The 21,827-nt window shown below is 35.2% G+C and overlaps 1 protein-coding gene across 1 annotated transcript; it reads right to left on the minus strand.

Moving 5' to 3' along the window:
• Positions 1-857: 857 nt before the first annotated feature.
• Positions 858-21,059, minus strand: ALX1 (ALX homeobox 1). Its single transcript, XM_057743065.1, has 4 exons — positions 20,613-21,059; positions 17,436-17,740; positions 14,341-14,469; positions 858-1,484 (listed from the first exon to the last, which is right to left on the minus strand). Exons 1-4 carry the CDS (start codon positions 20,836-20,838, stop codon positions 1,164-1,166), a joined length of 981 nt encoding a protein of 326 aa, XP_057599048.1. The 5' UTR covers positions 20,839-21,059; the 3' UTR covers positions 858-1,163.
• Between the last annotated feature and the right edge of the window lie 768 nt (positions 21,060-21,827).

Raw genomic sequence — 21,827 nt, forward strand, 5'->3', positions numbered from 1 at the left:
AGTCTTTCAAGGAGGCTGACATTTCACTCATCTGAAAGAGCCTGGAATGTGACAGGGGAAAGGGAGGAGAAGTAAATCAAAGGGGTTAGCAATTTTCCAGATGCAATGTATTTTTCTTCTCCTTTTCCACCAGAAATTTTAGAGAGCCTTCTGACATTTTAATTCCCTGTGCAAAACCACAGTAGCAAAAAAATGTTTACAGCTTCTATGTCGAAAACCAAACACACACACGTGCACTTGCACATACTCATGAAATAAATATAGATTCGAATTTGCTGCTCCTTTAACTGAAAATACCTGAGTGTATTTACTAGATGTTTGTGTATATAGTTTAATTGACACAATTTTAGTTTAAAAGCAACAGCAGGTTTTGTAACTTTCTTTTTCCTCTTGTGTGTGATAACTAATTGGTGAGCCCGTGCTGGCTTCTTCAGTAAAAAGATGACATTTATAAAACCTGTTCTTGTGACTATATTCTAAATCACACCAGGATATTTCAGTTATCACCTTTAGCCACATGGTTTCAGGAAATGATGCCCGAATATTTCATGCAAATGCTGGTCATTTCCGAAGAGTTCTTTTTTCATGGAGTGGAAATTCACTAAAACATGCAGAGGTAAGAAAATCTTCCAGGCCTGTAGATAAATTCTCAGCAACAGAGGATATGCCCATTGTGTCTTGGAGCCGGAGAGGGAGAAATGGTAGTTAACTCCCCAAAACACCCTGCTTCAATATTTACCTGACAGCTTTGGTATCTTGACGTTTTCCCCAGTGCATTTCCTCCTTTTTCAGGTATTATTTTACAAGGGATTTCTTGTTATACAGTACTAACATAAATCAATCTATAACAGAGGAATTTGTTTAATACATTTATTCTTTTAAGAAGTTGCATGATCATATTTCATCAACTCGTACAATAGAAAAAATCTTACTACTAAAACAGTTTGTGGAGATGGGTGCATGGTAAACCTATTCAGTCTTTTCAGAGGTTCATTCTTAGATTTTAATGTTAAATAATAACAACTATTCATTTAAGCTGGTCTCACTGTATATCTTGACCTTTAGCAATTCCACACACAGCAGCTTATTGTGGTATCCTTTAAATATGAGAAATAAGAATGTTTTACTCTGCCATTAAGAGAAAAAGAAAAGAGTACTGTATATTACATGGCCCATGAAATATTGGCAGTGTGCTCCTTGGCTTTCATTCGAAGAACTGCAATACTGGAGGACCTCCTTTCAAACTCTGGCTTTGTTTCAAATGCATGTCCATTGGTAGCCCCGGTAAGAAGAGAGTCAGTGAAAAAATTGTTGAGGGGCACGTGGCTGAACTGGTTCTGGTGATTTGAAAACCCTGTATAACTGGAATCTGTCCGAGGCGAGTGAGAGTAAGGTGTCATACAGGAGGAAGTGTCTCGTGGTAACATGCATGAAGTAACCACAGAACCACCACTCGCATTTCCTGCCCACAAATTGTTCTGAATCTGGAATATATAAAACAACAAATATTACATTTACGCGTTCTCACTTTTGTTCCCTTATTTTTGTGAAACTGTATTTACAAAGTTTTGTTAGCTGTTCATTCTTTGCTCCTATGGGGTGGTCTGTAATTTCGTTCGGAGTATATCAAGCAATTACTGAAAAATAATTATTTGAAAGATTCTTCTCGTTTGTTACACTGGAATAGATCACCAAAACCCACGTGCTTGACCACATAAAATACTCTCCAGACATGTCAATCTCTTGAGTATTCTTTTTACAGTCATGATTTTTAAAATGAAATCTGGAAGATTTAGTCATGATTTCTGACCAATTCATGTGCTTACAAAAGTGGTTAAAAATATGGTTTTAAGCTTAAATAGAGTTTACATCTTTCTAAACAAAATTACACAATTGCACTTTTTTTTTTAAGTTGTACAGCTGGACTCTTGGTGTGGTAGTTTTTGCTAGAAACCAATGCTGATAGTAGGCAGTTTGTTCCTTAGAGATATTTTTGATCAAACTCATTTTGGAAAATGTTTACTGTTTCATTGTTTTTCATTTCCTATAGTCTTGAATACATAGCTCTGTGAATAGGACAATTAAACATATATTTTAAACATTTATCTATGATTTATATATGATATAGTGAGGCTGCAGCAGAAGTATGACGTAAAACAGACTTAAAATTCTAAAACTTGACCGTTACCTAACAACGGAAGCACAACTGAGAAGAACACACAAGTATTAGCAAAAATATCACATGACTATAAATGAAGTACTAGATAATATCTTTTATAAGACTGAAAACTGGGTTTATCATTTGTGCCCAAGAAATTCATATCTCATCTTATTAAATCTCTACAGGAAACACTTCAGTGCAATATTACCAGCAAACACACATTTCTCTGAAGTCATTAGCATGTAAAAGAAACACTACGTAGAATTTGTACACTCTGAATTTTACATAGGAGGTATCTTAGACCAGCTATTTAAACAAGGGCAAAAAAGAAGTGATCACATGCATTACTGAGACGCGCAGAGAAAATCATGACAAACAGCAGGAGCTGGGGGAAAAGAAGGAAGATGTTGCTTGGCGTAGCACAGCAGAGAGATGCAGCCTTAGGGAACGAAATTTAAAAACTACATACCTTTTACAACAGTATCACAATAGATTTAGACTAGAGCACAACAACAATACATATGTTTATCCCATCTGGCTTCCTCGTCTTTCTTAAAGTCATAATTAGAATGAAATCGTCAATTATTTCAACACATACACAAGAACTGTTTTCTTACAGTTATTTTTACATAGAAATTTCAGTCAACTACACATAGCCTCTGGCATAGCCTTACAACACCTAAGCTTAAGCCATGCTTTTTAAGACAACTTATTTTCAATTAATAGACAGAAATATGCTTACTCTGTCACTCAGAAAGGACCGCTCAACCACTTTCAAAACTGAACAACACATATTATCCCTTAGGTGGGGCTTCAGTGATGGGCAAGGTGCTCATTTTAGTGTTGTTTTTAAAATAGTTCTTTACATAAATATTTTCTAAGCTGCTTTAAATACATGAAATCTGTGAGAGATATCTATAGACATCTAGGTAGCCATCTAGCTAGCTGTCCATCATGATTTGCATGCTTTATCAATTCTTAGATTGTCATGGGCTATGCTGTTTTAATTCTGGCTCATGCTAGTATACGTATCGCACGTTAGCCAAAATATGATGATTGGTGCCAGTGATGGCTGAGTTATGGATCTCAAACCAACAAGCGGGGCTGTTAATATCATTACTCTGTCAAACCAGCTCTTCTAACTTGATCTGGGTGATTTTCCTCTGACATTCAATCAAACATTGTGCTACACTGCAAAAACCACAGTCACATGTCTGACAAAAGGGCTTTCAGGAAATGAAAGTGAATTTGCTTGCTTACTTTTGAAAAAACAAATGCAAGGCAAGATACTGGTGGAGAAAGATTATTTACATTTTATGTTTGTTAAAGGATTCTTCAACTTATACAGAGTGTTGCTAAAATTTATTGTTAAAATCATTTACTTGTATTACAAGTGCATAGAAATATATTTAACAACTTGGTCAAAAAGAAAAAATAAGGAGAGTAAAAGCAAGGAAGGTAATCCATGATTTAAATTTAAAATATTTTCCCCTACAAGAATTAACAGTAATCTATGTATAAAATGAAAAGCAAGTCTCCAGTGTCCATGACATGAGCAAATATTGTCATTATGATCAAAACTTACCTGAACGTGATCAAGCAAGTTGCATTACTTTTCATGAGATACAACATATAGAGATGTCTTCTGAACAGAACAGATTAATAAACCAAGTTACTAACAGCAACACTTTAGTTGGACTTGAGGGGATACCCGAATATTCTCACGGGTAGTGACGCTGTCACATTCTTACTGATATGCCCTGTTTCCATGATCTCTGTTTGCCCTCTCTTCCCAGTCTTTGATTTTCAAATTTCTGACATGTCTTCATTCGACTTTGGGGATCTAGTTGGGGTCTACATTAAAGGTGGATGTGAATCATAAAAAATAATATCTTCAGTGAACTGAGGTTTTGCTCCCTCTAAAGCATTCCCTCTGGATGTTTAAAACATCTGATGATGACGCTCATGACCACATTCATGAGCGCTAACAGTTATCAATTAATTACCACGTGCCAACCATGATGACGACTTCTCATCATTTCAACACATGGAAAGCTATGTGCTTTTAAAAGGTAAAAGGTAAAACTCTAGAACTGAGAATTTAAGAATCTCACCCAAGAATGCAGGGTAGAGGTCAAATCTGAGGCCAGGAAATCTTAAGAAATGCTACAATGACATAAAAACTAGTCTTATGGGTTGAAATTGTTATTTACTTATTCATAACCCTAAGTTTGTGGGTGTTCATAGACTCCACTTTCTGAAAGCAAAATCCCCAATGATCGCTCACAACGGTTTTCTCATCCCCAGGCCTGACGCAGTATATGAAAAACCCTTAAAACACGTTTATTAAATAATGGGAAAATCTCTAAGAATATGAACTTTGAACTGATTCATCTTGCAGATATAATCAAAAGTTTATGGACAATTTATGCTAATATATCTAAAATTTTTTTTCATGGTTTGAATGTTAGAATCACCATACTATACAATCTTAACAGAAATCATGACAATTACATAGCTAGACCCTGTTGACTATATTTCCCTAGGCAGTTTTTTTTGGTTGTTGTTATTGTTTTTCTGTTAAACATTTATTACCCACCACAGATGCATCTTCCTGGAGATTATGATTCATTAAGCAGGGGGTGTGGCTGAGGGGATTTGTACTAAAATAATGGCAAAGATGATAATAGACACACAAGCAATTCTGAAAATCACCTAGGATCAGGAAACGCCACTGAAGTCCAACTTCCTTCCAAATGCAAAAAACTCATGTACATTTTCAATTGTGTTCAATTCCTGTGATAAGACGATCACCCTGTTTAAAAAAACATTCCATTCCCTTTTGGAGAGCTCTGTAAAAAAGTGGGTTTTATCTTCCTCTCTCTCTCTCTCTTCTATGTCTGTTCCTTAAAATGCTACAGAATAAGTAGCATCCTTTTTTACATGGGAAAATCTTCAAATATCATCAGGCAATTATTACACAACCACAAGTCTTCTTCCTCTAAAGATTCCTCACATGACATGATTTCCAGACGGTATCATTCCAGTCACATTCCTCTGGATATGCTGGAGGTTTTCAACACCCTTCACCCTTATTACCATCCAGCACTGACAACAGAATATAATCTAGATGTCGTCTGATCACCGTAGGGATAACCCGGGAGGTATCATCTTTGTTCTAGATCATCTACTTCTGTTAATATTTGCAGGCGATATTTGATTAAACAACAAAGTTGTCCATGCTTATGGTTTAATAAATCTACTGTTGTCCAGGTGGGCTCATTCTATGTCTCCTCCATCCCTCTACCAATCTTATTCTTATAAGCAGTCATTTTAAAACGATGTGCTACAATCTGTAAGTCATATTGTCTAAAACTGCATATATATTTGTCAACAGAGAAGTCATACAAAAATCTTACTCTCTGACTTATTAAAAGAAATACTGTATTTGCTGTTAAATTTTGGAATGAAAGAATGTATTTTTTTTCTAAATAAGATCACTACTTTTCTTTTTTTAGATTAGTTCACAGACAACAGCACCAAATAATTTTTTTGTAGGATTATAACTGTATATTCAAGGGCTTTACAGCCATGAACAACATTATTGAATAATGTCCAAATCCTTTTTTTCATGTGTGCTTAAAAAAAAAGAAAAGAAAAATGGGGGAAAAAGAAGACTGCCTGCCTTTACATTTTTTCTTCTTTTTTGTGTTTAAAAGGAGTGGATAATCTAAAAATACTCCATGTTTTAATCTGGTTCACAGCATTTTTTTAAAGTTCTGGAGGTATGTTCAAAGCACTGTCCAGGGAACTTAGCCAACTGCCTCCCATTGGCATGAATGGAAGTTCAGCTGACTTACTACTCTCCACTTTGAACGTTTGCCCCTTAATGTCTTTCTAATCAAATAAAAAGTTTACACTTTATTTCATAACTTTGAATTTTGGAGGAAAGTTGATTTTTTTGTCTGACTCTTTCCAAAACTGAAATCAAATTCATTTAACATTCACTTTCCTTCCAAGGAATTAAAAGTAACAGCTAGGAAGGAGATGGTTAACATATAAGTATACACATATATATTAAGAGTTCTTCACTGTGGATCTCTATATGTCATGAATTGAACAGGGTAAATCATGGATAGGAAATTATAAATCTCATTTACCTTCACCTTAGAAACTTGATACAGACATATTCTTTATATAACCAAAACTATAAAGAAAATTTTAGTATGCTAAGTCTGGTATATATTTCTAATATATTTGCTGATTTTATTGTAGTGGGGAATTTTTCATACTTTTAAAAAATCTTTTAATGTAAGTTTATTAGTTTTTCCCTTAGTTGTAAAGTAGCATGATGTATAAAAAAAATCAAATAGTTTCCTGATTGATATACTCTATATCCTGCTGTTAGTGGTATTTATTGAGACACCAGCCTGTGGAATTTAATCTGGATTTAATAGAAATGCTGAAAAATGTGAGAATATATGAGTAATAACTGTTCCTTCATTTTAGAGCATCTCTAAAACCAAGTAAATATTTTTCTACTAAAATAAGTTTACTTAACCTGACTCCTTTACATATAGACTGCTTCTACCAGCCACCAACATCTATATGTACACACATACATAGACACACACACACCATGATACACATATCCTATACTCACACTACCCTCACATCACAGTCCCAACATTTCCCTGTGGGAGTTAAAAGGTTGCTGTAAAAAGACAGAAAAAATAAAAAAATAAAAAGACAGAGACCAGAGATGCACAAAGAGGTATTTGTGATGATGTTATAGCAATAGCTTCTCTGCTTTAAAATCTGAAAGGTGAGTTTGGTTTTTCCTGTTTGACAGAACGTTTACATTTATTGACTACTCTGAATACTATTCAATACTTACCATACAGATTTATTACCACATTATCACTATATAATTTAATTTACCTGATTTTCTTACATGGTCCCTTTTAAACATGCAAACATCACTTTTTACAAAAGCAGTTCAATTTTTAAAGATATTCTTTATTAGCATATCCCTTCTTTTAAAGGTAGAGGGATAAAATATTAATAAGAACCATATGCTTAGTAGCTTGCAGATATTTTTAGCTGTTGTCTAAACTTAGGGTCCCATTAACATTTCTAGTAACTACATCAGTAAGCTGCTGGCAGGGAGAAAGAGTATAAGTGTTTTCCTAAATAGTGAGTTTGCTACCAGTGAATAACACACACTGAGACTTTGTGCATCTGGAAAAAAAAAAAATCCCAACTTGAATTAATTACGCAGTGAAAAGATCAATCTGAGCACGTTTAGGTACTACCTGAGATAGAAATGAGAGTATGCTTTCATCAGTGCTCTCTTATTAGGTGGAATTTTAACCAAAAAAATTTAAGATAATATATAAATACTAAGAATTGGAGGGAATCAATTTATATTTCAAAAATTCCAAAAAAATATGTTTTCAACACATAGTATTATTAAGTTGAAGTGATTAGAAATTATTTATTCATCAGAAAAGGATCACATGTTAAGTATTCATTGCTACTTTGAGTTCTTAAATAAAATTTCATCTTAGAAATATATACAGGGATTTGAAACAAGGAAGAGTGTCTTTTCTGTTTTAAAAAAATCACTATTAGATGTAACAGTCATATGAGATTAACAAACTGAGAAGAAAATTGCTATACAGAAAAATGTGTGTATCTCTCGTTAGTGCAAAAATCAAAAACATTGTCTCATTAGAAATGTTAATGTTTGAAAATTTTCAGAATGACATCATATAAATGTCTTTAAATTTTGTATTAGTCAAATAATATTTGAAATATGTTCCAAGTCAAAGATCTAGGAAATACTAAGAACATTTCTCTTTTCCTTTAGGGTTGAATGTGTTCTTAAATTATGTGATCATTTAAAAAAAAAGATTTATAGAAAACCTCACCCTACATGACCTACAATGAAACTTTTCCAATCAACTCACTTGAGAATAAAATCAAAGAACTTAGCATTTGCTATTTTTTTAAACAATTATCCAGCAACAATTATCAAATGAAGTATTTTCCAATTGTTACCTTATTTTTCATGTATTTTAATACATATATAGTAACTATCGCTGATTCACTTTTAACAATTCATCTATTAAAAATTCACAATTATAAGAAACAAAAATTATAAATTAAATTTTAAAAATTATAACATAAATTAAGTTTTCTTTGTGAATTATTAACTTAAAATGTAAATCAAATATGCAAATACTTAAAGTATTTACACTGTATATTGTTAATCTTAGAGAGTCCCACATGGTGTCACATACAAGTTTTGAATTTATTCTTAAAACCCTGAGTAAAGTTATCAATTATATTCATCTTGTATTTGTGATAACTATAATTTAGAATTTTATTTTTTTGTGATTTTTAAATCAACTGTGCATTTGCACAAAATTTTTTTTCTATTTAATGCTCCATAGTTTAGAATAAAAAAGAAAAAACCACAGACACGTGCGTCTTAGTGAATATGGCACACATAAATTTCTGGATTACAGCATACCCTGAAGTTCACACTAACAATAATGGTTTGAACTGTGGGTTTTAATCCACAAGTCAGCTCTCATTGACTTCTCAGACTCTGATGCTTAATTTCCCCTTAAAGTGTATTTAACTGAATTTGATATTTTCCTAGATCCCCAAACACTAAATATACTTGCAGATTGGATTAGTTTAAATGCTACAACATAAGGGAAAATTCAAACCACTTAGCTACCTCTCTACTGCAGAAAAAAGTTAATAATGACTAATGGCTATTACAGAATTGTAACTATTTATTGAGCACTCATTATGTACGAGGCAATATCCTAAGAACTTTGCATAAACTATTTTGTTTAATCCTCACAAATAACATATGAACTTTTATCACTATTTTACAAATGAAGAGAAATGTTCCTAGAGGTTAATTCATTTGCTAAAGGTCTAAGCATCTTTTTTTTTTTTTTAATTTTTTTTGGGGGGGTACACCAGGTTCAATCATCTGTTTTTATACACATATCCCCGTATTCCCTCCCTTCCTTGACTCCCCCCACCTCGAGTCCCCCCCACCCTCCCCTCCCCAGTCCTCTAAGGCATCTTCCATCCTCGAGCTGGGCTCCCTTTGTTATACAACAACTTCCCACTGACTGTTTTACAGTTGGTAGTATATATATGTCTGTGCTACTCTCTCGCTTCGTCTCAGTTTCCCCTTCACCCCCCGCCCCCTCCCATACCTCGAGTTCTCCAGTCCATTCTCTGTATCTGCATCCTTGTTCTTGTCACTGAGTTCATCAGTACCATTTTTAGATTCCGTAAGCATCTATTAAGTGGCAGAGTCAGAGTCTGAACCCACACCTCCCTATTGTGAAGCCCATAGTCATACATTAATTCATGGCCCATCCCAAATCCCAGGATATAGCTCCACAGACTGTTTAGAAATCACTTTACTCCTCTCCAGAAAAAGTATCATCATTATCTATACTACTAAGACCACCAACTCTAGCACCAACCACACCTCAATGTTACAAATAATCTGAAGATCAAGTAAATCCAGAGACTTACCCAAAAGTTACTCAGCTAGTAAATGATACAGTTAATGTACTTTTAATCTGAACTAAACCTAATGGCATGACATTAGCTCTTCTAAGAATGAAGCCTGGGTATAATCTTCTAGAAAATGTCTATAACTTAACAGAAAATATTATTCACCAAAAATAATTATTTTAAAAATGCTTTGGTTTTGATAAACTAGAAACAAGTTAGAATCTAATGTTGATAGATACATGCTTATTTCTTAAACTCAAGGACAAAATTATGTAGGTCTCTTTTGGTTTCCTGGGTCTAGTTTGCATCAAGAAGTGTTTGCAGAATTTGTAGTATCTAGTTTGTAATCTGTCCACAAAGCAGGAGATTTTGTCTGGATCATCTGTATAACCTCTGTGCCTAAAACAATACCTAGCATCTATTTGTTTGATAAAATGCAAATAACTCTGCAAGCAAAACAAATTACGCTGAAAGAGGTCTACAAAATCTTTCCAGTCTATTCTTTTCAAAGAGGAAAAGTTAATTGCTTAAGACCATAGAGCTGGTTAATATCAGAGATTCAAAAACCATCTGTTTTATTAAAAGTAGACTAGTTTTTGCTTTATAATGTACTCCTAAAAGCTGAAGTGAATGAGTACTTTTCACATCTATTCAGTGTGTAGATATAATTTACTTAAGACTGTGATGATACAAAGGTAAGAACTGAATCATCTTTTAAATACTTTACATCTGAAATGTGTGGCAGACATTTTACACAGTCCACCACAATGTCAGTAAGAAAGAGATGCACTGATTGAGGGAAAATTGAGAGGAGGCTTCATGGAAGAAACATGGTTTAGGTGAGGTGAAGGGAATTCAAGATGGAAACAGATTTAGCACAAGCAATGAGACTCTTTTCTAAAATATCATCTATTGGAGAACATCAAATAATTTAAGTTAGCTATACAATGTTGACATATGGCAACTAATATTGTGACTCAACATACAGCTTTAAAAAATAACACTATTTTCCACTACATCGAAAGTACTGCCTTTAGAGTATATTACTACTGACATCACAGTACTCTCTTTCATATTTGTTTGCTATCAAGTATGAGTAAGTTTAAGAAAAAGAATATCTTAAACAGTCTAAGAAGTATCTACATTTTTTAAATGTTTTGTATTATTATTTTACAAATTTTAAAAATGGAAGCATTTTTCCTTATCAAAGTAAGGTGATGTTTTAGGGTCAAAATTGAACTATTTCAATGCTTAGTGTTGGATTAGGGAGAAAATGTTGCATAAGGAGCTCGGGACTCCTGAACTCAAAAAACTTGGGCTCAAATTCAATGAGTAAATGTCTATGAGAAGGTAGCCTGGCTTAAAATAAGCCCTCAACTGCTAGTTACTATTTTTACTGCTACAGCTGTTGTTACTATAGTGTAATGAAGACCAGTGGAAACAAAGTATTTAGAACATTTTAGAAAATATTAATTACTATTCATAAATAAACATTGTATGTTATATACATAGAGATACCTTTATGCTAGGTAAGATTATGATACACAGGCTTACTATTATGAGCAGGCTTAAGGAGGTCATTTTCTAAACCATTTCTGGTTTTGATGTATTTCTGTGTATGCTTTTGTTTCCCTGCCAAATTGCTAAATTCTTTCTTTCTGTCCTGCCGCCAACATTTTCTAGGTCCAACTTTTTTGTAATTAATAATTTTTTCTGTAATTAGTAACAGTAACCAAATTCAATGTCTTATTGCATTGAGTTGGTCAGACTCTATTTCAGTTCCTATTTTTCCCATTATAAACTTCTATTTTCAAGCCACATGATTAAAAAAAAGTTTCCTTAGGCTAAGTCTTGAGAGACATGATTTTTGCATAATTATTTTTTTCAAACAAACTAAAAAAAGTTAACCATATATTTTTAAGTTAAAATGGAATTTTCCCCTGACTTTATTATCCAATACCTACAGTGGGGAGTGGGAGACACTGGATCTCAGAATTTTTGGTAACCAAACATTAAGTGACTTATGAATACAGAAAAGCACTGTGGATTTTCCAGTATTGATTTTTATCATTATTAATGAATTGCACTGTCAAAATAACTTCAACATATGATCTCTGCATTCCCATACTTAAATTATGAGGTGGTGTAACCAATGTACACAAGTTATAGAGAAGCCACAAGGAGAATTAGTGCAGAATTCTGTTACCTGTGAGGGGAATTTCTTTTTAATTTATCCTTTGTTGGAGTGAAAAAGACTATCAGATATATAATTTGATTGTACCATTTCCTTTCCTGCCTGAGCTACTAGGTGACCTCATTCTACTAATCACTAATATTGAAAGCTATGAGGCACAATACCATAGTAGCAAGATAACTTTAGGAAAAAAAGGTTGACTAGTTAGAGTATATTGTTATATTAAGCTTTTATATAGAGCTTACTTGGTGCCCAGCACTATTCTACACGTTTTATGGTACACTGAAGGAGAAAAGGGGATTAGAGATAAGGCAACCAAAAGCAAGGAGCAGAAAAGTGGAAAATGACAGAAATGGGAACAATGAAAGGAATGAAGATTGAAATAATGTGAAAAAAAGATACATCACAGTCAAGTGTTGTGGGACAGTATTATCAGCAAGGCTATTCCAAGTCCATTTGAAAAGATTTCATGATTTGTGACTTTATTATTTCCAAAGTCATCACAGTCAAGTAATTCAAAATTATATACAGTATATGCCATCTTCATTATTTTTTTAATTGTTATTTCACTGGTTGTGAATACAGTCTTTGCTCCCCTGAATTAAACTGCAGATCTGAATAATGCAACTTAAGCCTTATGCTCCTTTGGTATTAATTAATCATTCAATCATTCAAACATATTCATTGGGAGAAACAGTCTATTGTGGGAGTCAGGATCTTGCCCTTGAGAATCAGATTGCCTCTGCTCAAATCTGGGCTTCACTACCACTAATGAAAGTGAATAAATACCTCACCTCTCTGTGCCTCAGTTTCCTCATATGAAAAATGGGAATAATTAATAACATCTACTGCATAAGGTTGTTGCAAGGATTAAATGAGTTAATATATGTAACCTACTTAGAACAGTGCCTAGCAGTAAGAGCTACAGTTGTGTTAACAACTAGGAAAAGAGCAGTGCACTCAAAATATTTGGTGAATAAAATTTCATTAACCCTATACTGTTAAGGAACCAGGGGTATGTACATGCTTTTAAAATAGGAGAAAATATAAAGGAACTACTTTAGGATAAATTTTTTTAAAGTGCAAGAAACAAGATTTTTCTTAAGGTAGGTATGGGCATTTATTCAAAAGGTACCAACGCTGGTCTTCTAGCAAACTGCAGTGGCAAGGCTTAGCTGTAACAGCCCTTTATAGACTACCTTGTAAGGAACCACTTGTGTGATCACAGACCAATTTTTTTTTTTTTTTTACCTCATCTGGGTCTGGTTTCCTGGCTTCTAAAATGAAGGAATTGAACTAGGTGATCTCTAAGTCTCTTGTTCGCATATAATATTACATTAATAAATTTGGTGAATTTATCTGGAGGAGTTAAGGTCTCAAAACAGGTTTCTAAAAAATCATGAAAGGCACAAGAACACAAAGATACTAAGAAATTAAAGGGCTGAATTCATGCTTACAGGGTGTGAATTTACAGTTGAAGAAAATGAATACCCTTAAGTTTGGAGCTGCGATAATTTGTTTACTGGAGTATCAAGGGATTCCATCAGCATATATGTTACATATTTGTTTTCAAAGTAGTCTCTTACAATGCCCATCATTAAACAATAAGGAATAAAATAACAGATGGTTTAAATGTTCCTTATAATACACGTCCCTTATCATATATCAAATACAATTTTGAATATTATAATTCAGTATTAGGAAAAAGTAATACTCAATTAGAAAGACAAAATAGATTTTATACATGACTTACAAAGTATGAAAAACAATTAAAAGGAAAATTTAGAAGAAAAAGAATTTCTAAATACTCTTTGAAATGAGATGAGAGCTCCCATTATAAAAAGAAGTCTTTCTTGACATGATACATTTAAAAAATTATGTCCAGTACTAACTCTATACATGTTTTAAGTCACAAAGGGCTAAATGTTTCCTTGAAACAATGAGCAACTTCAAAGCTGAGAAGACAACATAGGAAAAAAGATAGTTTTAAGTGGAAGTGGAGGTTTCATACGCCACATTTGACAGCAAGTAATTGTATGGTTCCTAAAACACTAGCCACAGAGACAGCATGCCAAGCAATGCTTTACATATTTTAAAAGGTAACAAAGGGAGTGAGTCTGAATTATTAAAATATAGAGTAACTAAAAGGCATACTACTGAATAATGCTACTTAAGTTGTTGCAATGTAGACCAAACAAGAAACCCTGAAATATTTTTAAATGAATGGCTCTGGAAAAAATAAAAATAAAATAAATAAATAAATAAATAAATATTTTACTAAAATAAAAATCTAACAAACATGGAAAAATTCTTTTGGAGATTAAAATTTTCATTCCTGGCTATTAGATATAATAAAGCTTATATTAACCCTTTTGAGAATATACAAACCACACCTATGCCTCTCACTGTTCTGTGCAGTTTACCATACCTGTGGATAGCTGTCAGTCCTTGGCAAAACTGATATGTCATAGGTGGCAGCAAAATGGCTTTTAGCTTGTTGGATTTGGCCATAGCGTTCTCTTTTTCTCCACTTGGCCCTTCGATTTTGAAACCAAACCTAATTTTTTAAAAAAGTAGAATTTTAGCTAAGAAATAGTTGACAATGCAAATACAATGATCAAAGACTTCAAGTCAGAAAGGTAAACCACATCAAGAAAACTACTAAAAAAGGGATGTTTTTATATTAGAAAAGGATCCACACATTTTACTTTCTATTTTGCCCCAAGTTCTATGTCCATGAGGCAATAAGAAAGAGACAAAACATTTTCAAGAATTTATTTAATATGCCTGAGCCTCCGTTTTTTCATTTACAGAAAAAAGAGTTAGAGTATATGACCTTGAAGATTCTTTATATCTCCAAATTATCATAGATAATAATTCTTCTCTCAGAGAATGCTGCAAGTCTGGAAGTCATTCATAACTTTTTAGTTTGGGGTTATGTACATAACATTAACCCAGCCAATCTATAACCAAATTAATACATGGGTCTGTCAAAACAATTGGCTCTCCTGGGTTGTACCCAGACTTAGAAAAACTTGGATAAATGTGAATATAAGATTACATCTAAAACATATGGCATCAGCAGAAATTTCATGATTATTTAGAAACAAGTATTAAGATTAGATATTATATTGAGTATAAAGACATTGGGAAAAATGGTATCATCTGAAGCTGAACTATGGTTTTAAAATACACAAATTGTTTATTACGTAAATTACACCACTTATTTTCTCTTACGGAATATGCTCATAAAATCTTCAAAATCATTTATCCAATTTAAAAGACGTACGGGTAATGTAAATTTAAAAAGAAACAGGGCAGATATAATCAAGTGTCAAGAATGCCTGTGAGTTAGTACGGCCTCTACAGGGTCACTAAACTGCCTTCCAATCTAATTAATTACATAGATGAAATATCTATTGTAATACCTATCTTCCTCAGAGGGTTAAATATTAACTAATTCATACTTGCAGCTCTCCAGAATCTTCATTTTAACATTTTAAGGTATTAAAGGAAGATACAGAAAATTAGATTCAATCTGTATAATTTGATATTCAATACGTATAATTTACATAAGCAGCTTTCGGGAAGCTGTTTAGTCTTCACAGAACTATATTCAGAATATAAAATATTTAGGAAAGAAGCTGGAAATGAAGTATAAAAATGGAAATTATAAAAAGCCTTTCATTAAAATTTACTTGAAACTTTTACTCTTTTTCATATTCAATTCTAGTCTTTTATATCTTTACCTTCACACTTATGGAGACATAGTAATATTAAGTTTGGTGTGTAAGCATGTATTGCAAATTTAAGATGGCACTTTGAAGAGTTTTCAACAATTAAAAGAAGGCAAAGAGAGCTACCTGTCCAGATGGTTTCTTAGAACACTGCTGGGAAGTGTGTGTTATCCACTATATTCAGGGCTTAAGACACCATCAACAACAAAATAAAAGAAAACACACTTTCTTGCTCTCTCTGCAGACAGGCAGCAGGAGCATACTGAGGGAATTTAGTAATGAGGGCTTTTTTTTACAGAGAAAAAGACCTTGACAATCTCCTTAAAATGGGTGCCAATTACCCCTCTGATGTGAAAAGCAGAAAAGAGAATCATCTGAGAAAATCAGGTTCAGGCTGGCTCTCCGTGCGTGTTCTTAGACAAAAATTAATCAGAACTCGGTGAAATGTTACGGGGAAAACATGCTTTGTGCACAGCTGATCACTCTGTGTGTGTAAACATATTTTTCTATGGTTACAAGTATAACTAATTTACATATATGAACACAAGACCAAAAAACGCACACGTGGGGGTTTCGTGTTAACACTTGACAATTCTAAAATTCTTTAGTGTTGACTCTCTATATATTTACTTCTCCAACTAAGATAAAGTAACCATTTGTCTCCACAAACTAAAGCAAAAATCTGCTGCTTGTTAATCCTTCACCACCAGATGTTGCCTCTACCGATGGGTAAGGGCCTTACAGTGGCTCAGGCTTCAGAAGGAATACTATTACTCCACTCAGAACAAAATGGTTATTTATTTCTCTATTCTAGTGGTTTATGGGCATTGCAAAATTCAATATTATTTTATTTAGAGAAGTAAAAACAATGAAAAAGGTTATTCTCCTGAATTATTGTTACTTGGGAACTAATAAAATATAGTTTAAGAATATCAAGGCTAGTAAAAATAAAATACACTTAAGAGGCAGAAATTTACCCAGTATTTTTATTTTTTAAAAAATTATTAAAAAATAGTATATTGAATTATCCAATTTGATAATTTGAACACAACTTAGAGATATAATTTAATTGAATTTATATATTTAAAAATTACTTTAAGATTATTATTCCTATTGCCACTGCAAAAATCATATGTTATCTAGATTTTAAAAATTATAATGGAGTGGCATGTATTGGCAATTCCTGGGGCTAGAAAATTGTACAAGCTATACGTTCTTTCTTTAATGATGTATAGTGAAAACAGTTTATGGTGTACGATAACAACTGGGAGTTTGTGAGATTGTTTCATTTTTTTCCTTGTTTTATTATAATCCCAACTTCAGTAAAATGTTACACTTATGGGCCATTATACAAATAACTTACCAATAAAGGGTATATAACACAAAAAGAACTTCAATGGCTGATAAAATAGAAAAATCAAATACATGGATTACTAGATTGGATAGCTATGATTCTAGTTTTTTGTCCTTTAGAAATCATTTTTTGAAATCAGAGATTTGTTATATTCTGTTCTTTTAAAATAATCATTAGTTTTTATGCCTATATAATGTCTTTCCTTTTATGTTTGTGTGAGTTGTCAAATCCTTTGCAAGTAAAAAGTAATTTCAGTAGATTTATATGCATATACTACACTGTTCTATATCTTCAGCAAGAGAATCAGTTTCTTTCTTTGTGGTAAAACACAACCATGGATCAAACACTATCCCCCCTCCAAACACACACACACACACACACACACACACACACACACACACACACACACACACGTCTTCATTTGGCTCCTACCTGAACCCTGGCCTCAGTCAGCTCAGTCCTCAGAGCAAGCTGTTCTCTGACATATACGTCCGGGTAATGGGTTTTCTGAAAGACCTTTTCCAGCTCCTCCAGCTGCAAGCTGGTAAAGGTGGTTCGGTGTCTCCGCTTCTTACTGCTGGATACATTGCTGTCACATTTATCCCCAAGTTCATCCAGTTCTCCCTTCTCTGGCATCCCTTTCACGGGAGACATCCGGAGACTGTTACAGTTGTCCATAGCTCTATTTAGTTCGGTGTGAAGAGGCTGTCCTTCTACTTTAGTGATCCCATAGTTCACTGTACCCAGAGGGGGAAAACAACAGTTCTCAGGATTGCAAAACAGCTCAATGAAGGAATTAAGTTGAAGTAGATAGAGCATCAGGCAAGGGGTCTGTTATGACTTATTGTGCCCGTATTAATTTGATCATCACATTATATATGATTATTAATTCACTTTGGGCAGGTTTAGAATCATCTAAAAATGTACGTGGAACTCATATAATTTGCCAAATACACAGTTCTATTTTCCATGATTAATGTAATGTTTATGCACATAATTTATAATCAAATTAAAGTAGTCAAATTAAAAGATGCTCTAGTTTAAAAAAAATCTAAGTGAGCATAATTTTTGAAAAGGGAGCCAAATTTAATGTCTTATTTATTCACAGCAGACAAAATTAAGCTACTTACATGGCTCAAAAAAGATATTTCAATTTTAAATACTATCTGTAAACCAAAATCCAAACTCTCTTCAAAAGTTATGTTTCTCCTCCACACAAAACCTATGCACTATAGATTAAAGGTATGATAGTTTTTACTATACTTCCAATGTTTCAACAGTGTATCATGCCCATATTTAAAATTTTTATTTCAAAAAGTGATCTATTAAGTTAAAAAATGAATTTTCCATCAATTTCTGGAAGTGTTTCCTACAGAAAAAAAATAAGATTTAGATAGACTTCTTTAGCTTAAAAACTCACAGGCAGTTCTTTCTAAATATGTCAAATTTATGCTTAACTCATGAAACATGTTTGAAGATGGGAAGCTTTACTCTTCCCTCTAGTAAAGCACATAAATTAAAACATCTATTAAAAGATTACAAAGGATGTCATCTGGCATTCTTTTTAGGGATGTTTCAATTTCAGTGATTTCCTCCAGATTGGATTGCATGCTTGCAGTCTAATATCAAACAAAAATGTATCACATGGTACCACACACACACACAAATGTAATGGATGCACATAATGAAACAGGAAGCTTTTTTTTTAAGTCAGCCAAGTCACAACAATGATTTTCAATGAACTGTTATACTTTTTTCTTTTCTGTCTATTTTTAAATTCTCTTTCATAATGTATTTTTACAACTGCTCTAATCGTTACGCAAACGTATTGAACTTTAGTACCTGGGTAACTTAAGTACGGAAGTGCTTTTAGGGCAAAAAAAGATGTGATGTAAAACTAAATATAAAGAAGAGCCTTGACTGATTAACAAACAATACGGTTTTGTCTCCTTGGGCAGAGTTAAATGGGGAACTGCGGTAATTAGGGATGGGGGAGGGGAAGCAGGCGGGAGGGTAAGGGCATCTCAGTAGAAAGCCAGGAATTTTCCTAAATTTAGCGAACTGCCTGCTGCCTACATTCATCTTACGTAATACTTTCCTATTAAAATCCACCCTAATAGTATGATGTTCTTTTAAAACTTGATTAATTAGCAAAAATCACCTATTTCTCTTATTTTTGGAATCCCGACAATTTAAATAAAACATTATGATTGGGTCGTATCCAGCAGTCAACAGAGGACATTTCAGAATCATTTAAAAAAAAAAAATCCTGTCCACGGAAATAACTTTATGTATATATCTATAAATTCCAAAATAAAAATATTGCAATCTGAAATACAGCCAGAAAGCCAAAACTTTAGTGTATTAAAATAAAAATTTTTTGCGCATCTTTCTAAATAAATGACTGAGATTTAACTGATTTTCTCTATTGTTTGTGCCTTTATTTTTGATTTAACCTTGCAAGTTAAAAGTAACTTGCAACTTGCAACCTTGAACAAAATAAGTAAAATATATGAGGTCGTTTTTTAAGCTTATTGCGTACTAGGTATTTAGAAAAGGAGCTTCTATGAGCCAGTGCCTCGCCAGACTTTGAACCACCATTAAAATAGGGGGCGGGAGGCTTGTTGTAAATATTTCACACTTAATTCGTTTGTTATTTTAAAGCAACCCGCTCCTTACAGCTTAACTGTGGAATATATACAATGATAAGGAAAAGTCCTCTTGGAATTGTAAACTTGCTTTAGCTGTCGCAATCTGAAAAAATAGGTTTGTATTGGGTTACAAGATAGAAAAGATAGATGGTTTGTTTTGATAACATTTTGACTTTGAGATACTTGGCCATCCAAATTTGAAGATTTCACCCAGAAGCATTCCGAAAGGCTTCTGAGGTGACTTCTAACGTGGAGTCACAAAAATAGACAATGCAGAATTCGGAAGTGAGTGATTATATTGAAGATTCTTTGCCCGAAGCTATTTAAAGTGATTTGGCGTTTAACAAAAATTTATGTTTTTGTATCGCAAACCCAAAGAAGTAAAAATCACAAATCCACACAAGCTAACTAGTAACCCTCTATCTTCCCAAGAAAAATATTGGTATGTCTTGAAAAGTAAAAAAGGTTTTTCACCTAAGATTTCTTATTCGTGACGGCAGTGACGTCCTCTAACGAGCTGTGATGGATTTCAGCTCCTCCAGCCTGGGCAGCGCCGCAGGCTCGCAGAGAAAGAGCGCTGTCTTGACTCAATTACGCTCTATTTAGCGCCCTATCAGTTTACGCCGGGATTCTGGATACAGGGACTCCAGGACCCGTGGGGAACGCGACTCGACCGCGAAAGGGGAACCGACCGGAGGCAACCCGGTGCGGGATCCTTCCTTGGCTCCCCCCAAAGTCTTCAGCAGCCAAAACTCCGTTTCCTACAACAAGCACCGTTCCACAGCCTTCCTCCGCCCTCCAGCTCTCTCGCTCCCCTCCTCTCTCCGCCTTTCCTGCCTTCCTTTTATCCTTCCTTCCCTCCTTTTCTCTTCCTTCTCTCCCTCCCTGTCCTGACCGGTCCCCGCACCCTGGATTTAGGCGTGGGCTTCCGCGACTCCTGCTGGAGCAGGGGACTCACCGCTGCTGTCCTGACAGGGCGAGGTCCTCTCCAGGCGCACGTGATGCTCTGCGCGGGGCAGGGGCCCGAAGGCCTGCACGCATTTGCCTGCCGACGCTTTGCTGTAAAAGGACTCATTGTCCAGCGTCTCCATAACGTGCTCCAACGCGCCTCCTGCGCCCATGTAAAAGTCACTGTTTTTACTCGGTGGGCTCTTGAGGGCAAACTTCTCGCTCAGAAACTCCATAATCCTGGAAAGCTGTCGCGGAGCTCCTGGGGCTCGGAGCCTGGAGAGCGCTGGGGGAGGGAGCGAGTGGGCGGGAGGAGGGAGGGCCAGAGAGGAGGGAAGGGGAAGCGAGCGCTGCGGCGCCGGGAGCTGCCCGGCTCCGAGCCCTTTAAGACGTCCAGGCTGGAAAGGGGGCACCCGAAGTCGCTTTTATATCTTGAAACTCAGCTGGGCTCCTCGGGCAACCTCCCAGTTCTAATGAATATGAAAATAGGCAGGCGCCTAACTCCACCCCGGGCCCCCCTCCTCCCCCACCCCACCCCCATCTTCCCCCCACTTACCCGGGCAGGGCGCGTCCAGGCCTAGGTTAGACAGACAGCTCCATTTCAGACAAATGCCAGCCGGGACGAGGCCACGACACCCAGAAACATTGTCGCCGCGACAGTGGACTGACATTTCGGAAGAGCTTGGTGAGATCGCAAAGCAGTTAACCCTCCACTCCTCGCTCTCCGCGCCCTCTCAGGCTGCCCGCCCGGCACCCGGTCCCCACCCCGCCCCCACGCCGGCCACTCACTACCAGAAAGATTTAGAGGCGTCTTAAGAACTTGAAAGGAAGTATTGCTCTAAAGGGCTTTTATTTCATCCGTAAATCGTTTATGTGGAAGATCCACATTAATCCAAAGCCCAGGAAGCCGGATACATTGGCAGCTGTTAACTGGGATGGCCGTAGTAGAGGGGCCGCTTCTGCTTCCAATCCGGAGGAGCTCGGCGTCCGGGCGCTCTCGGCGCTTACGAACCCGTGGCCTTTCCTTCCTTTCTGGAATGCGGTGGCGTGTGGATGTGGTGGCAATGGGAGAGGGAAGCCGAGCAAGAGGCGTTGAAACCATTATACCAATACCAACCTTACTTCCCCACCCTTCTCCCACCCCTCCCCTTGGCCCACGATTTTATCATTAGATCCAGATTATTTTAACAAACCCCGATAGGAAAATACCTCCTAAGGGCCCTTA

This window comes from Hippopotamus amphibius, chromosome 7, assembly GCF_030028045.1.
Source record: "Hippopotamus amphibius kiboko isolate mHipAmp2 chromosome 7, mHipAmp2.hap2, whole genome shotgun sequence".
Taxonomy (NCBI): domain Eukaryota; kingdom Metazoa; phylum Chordata; class Mammalia; order Artiodactyla; family Hippopotamidae; genus Hippopotamus; species Hippopotamus amphibius.

Coding starts and splice junctions, on each gene's coding strand:
- ALX1 (XM_057743065.1), bottom strand. CDS start 20,838: ATGGAGTTTCTGAGCGAGAAGTTTGCCCTCAAGAGCCCACCGAGTAAA. Junction 17,741..20,612: donor GCCCTGTCAGGACAGCAGCG/GTGAGTCCCCTG, acceptor CTCTGGGTACAG/TGAACTATGGGATCACTAAA. Junction 1,485..14,340: donor GGACTGACAGCTATCCACAG/GTATGGTAAACT, acceptor TATATATTCCAG/ATTCAGAACAATTTGTGGGC.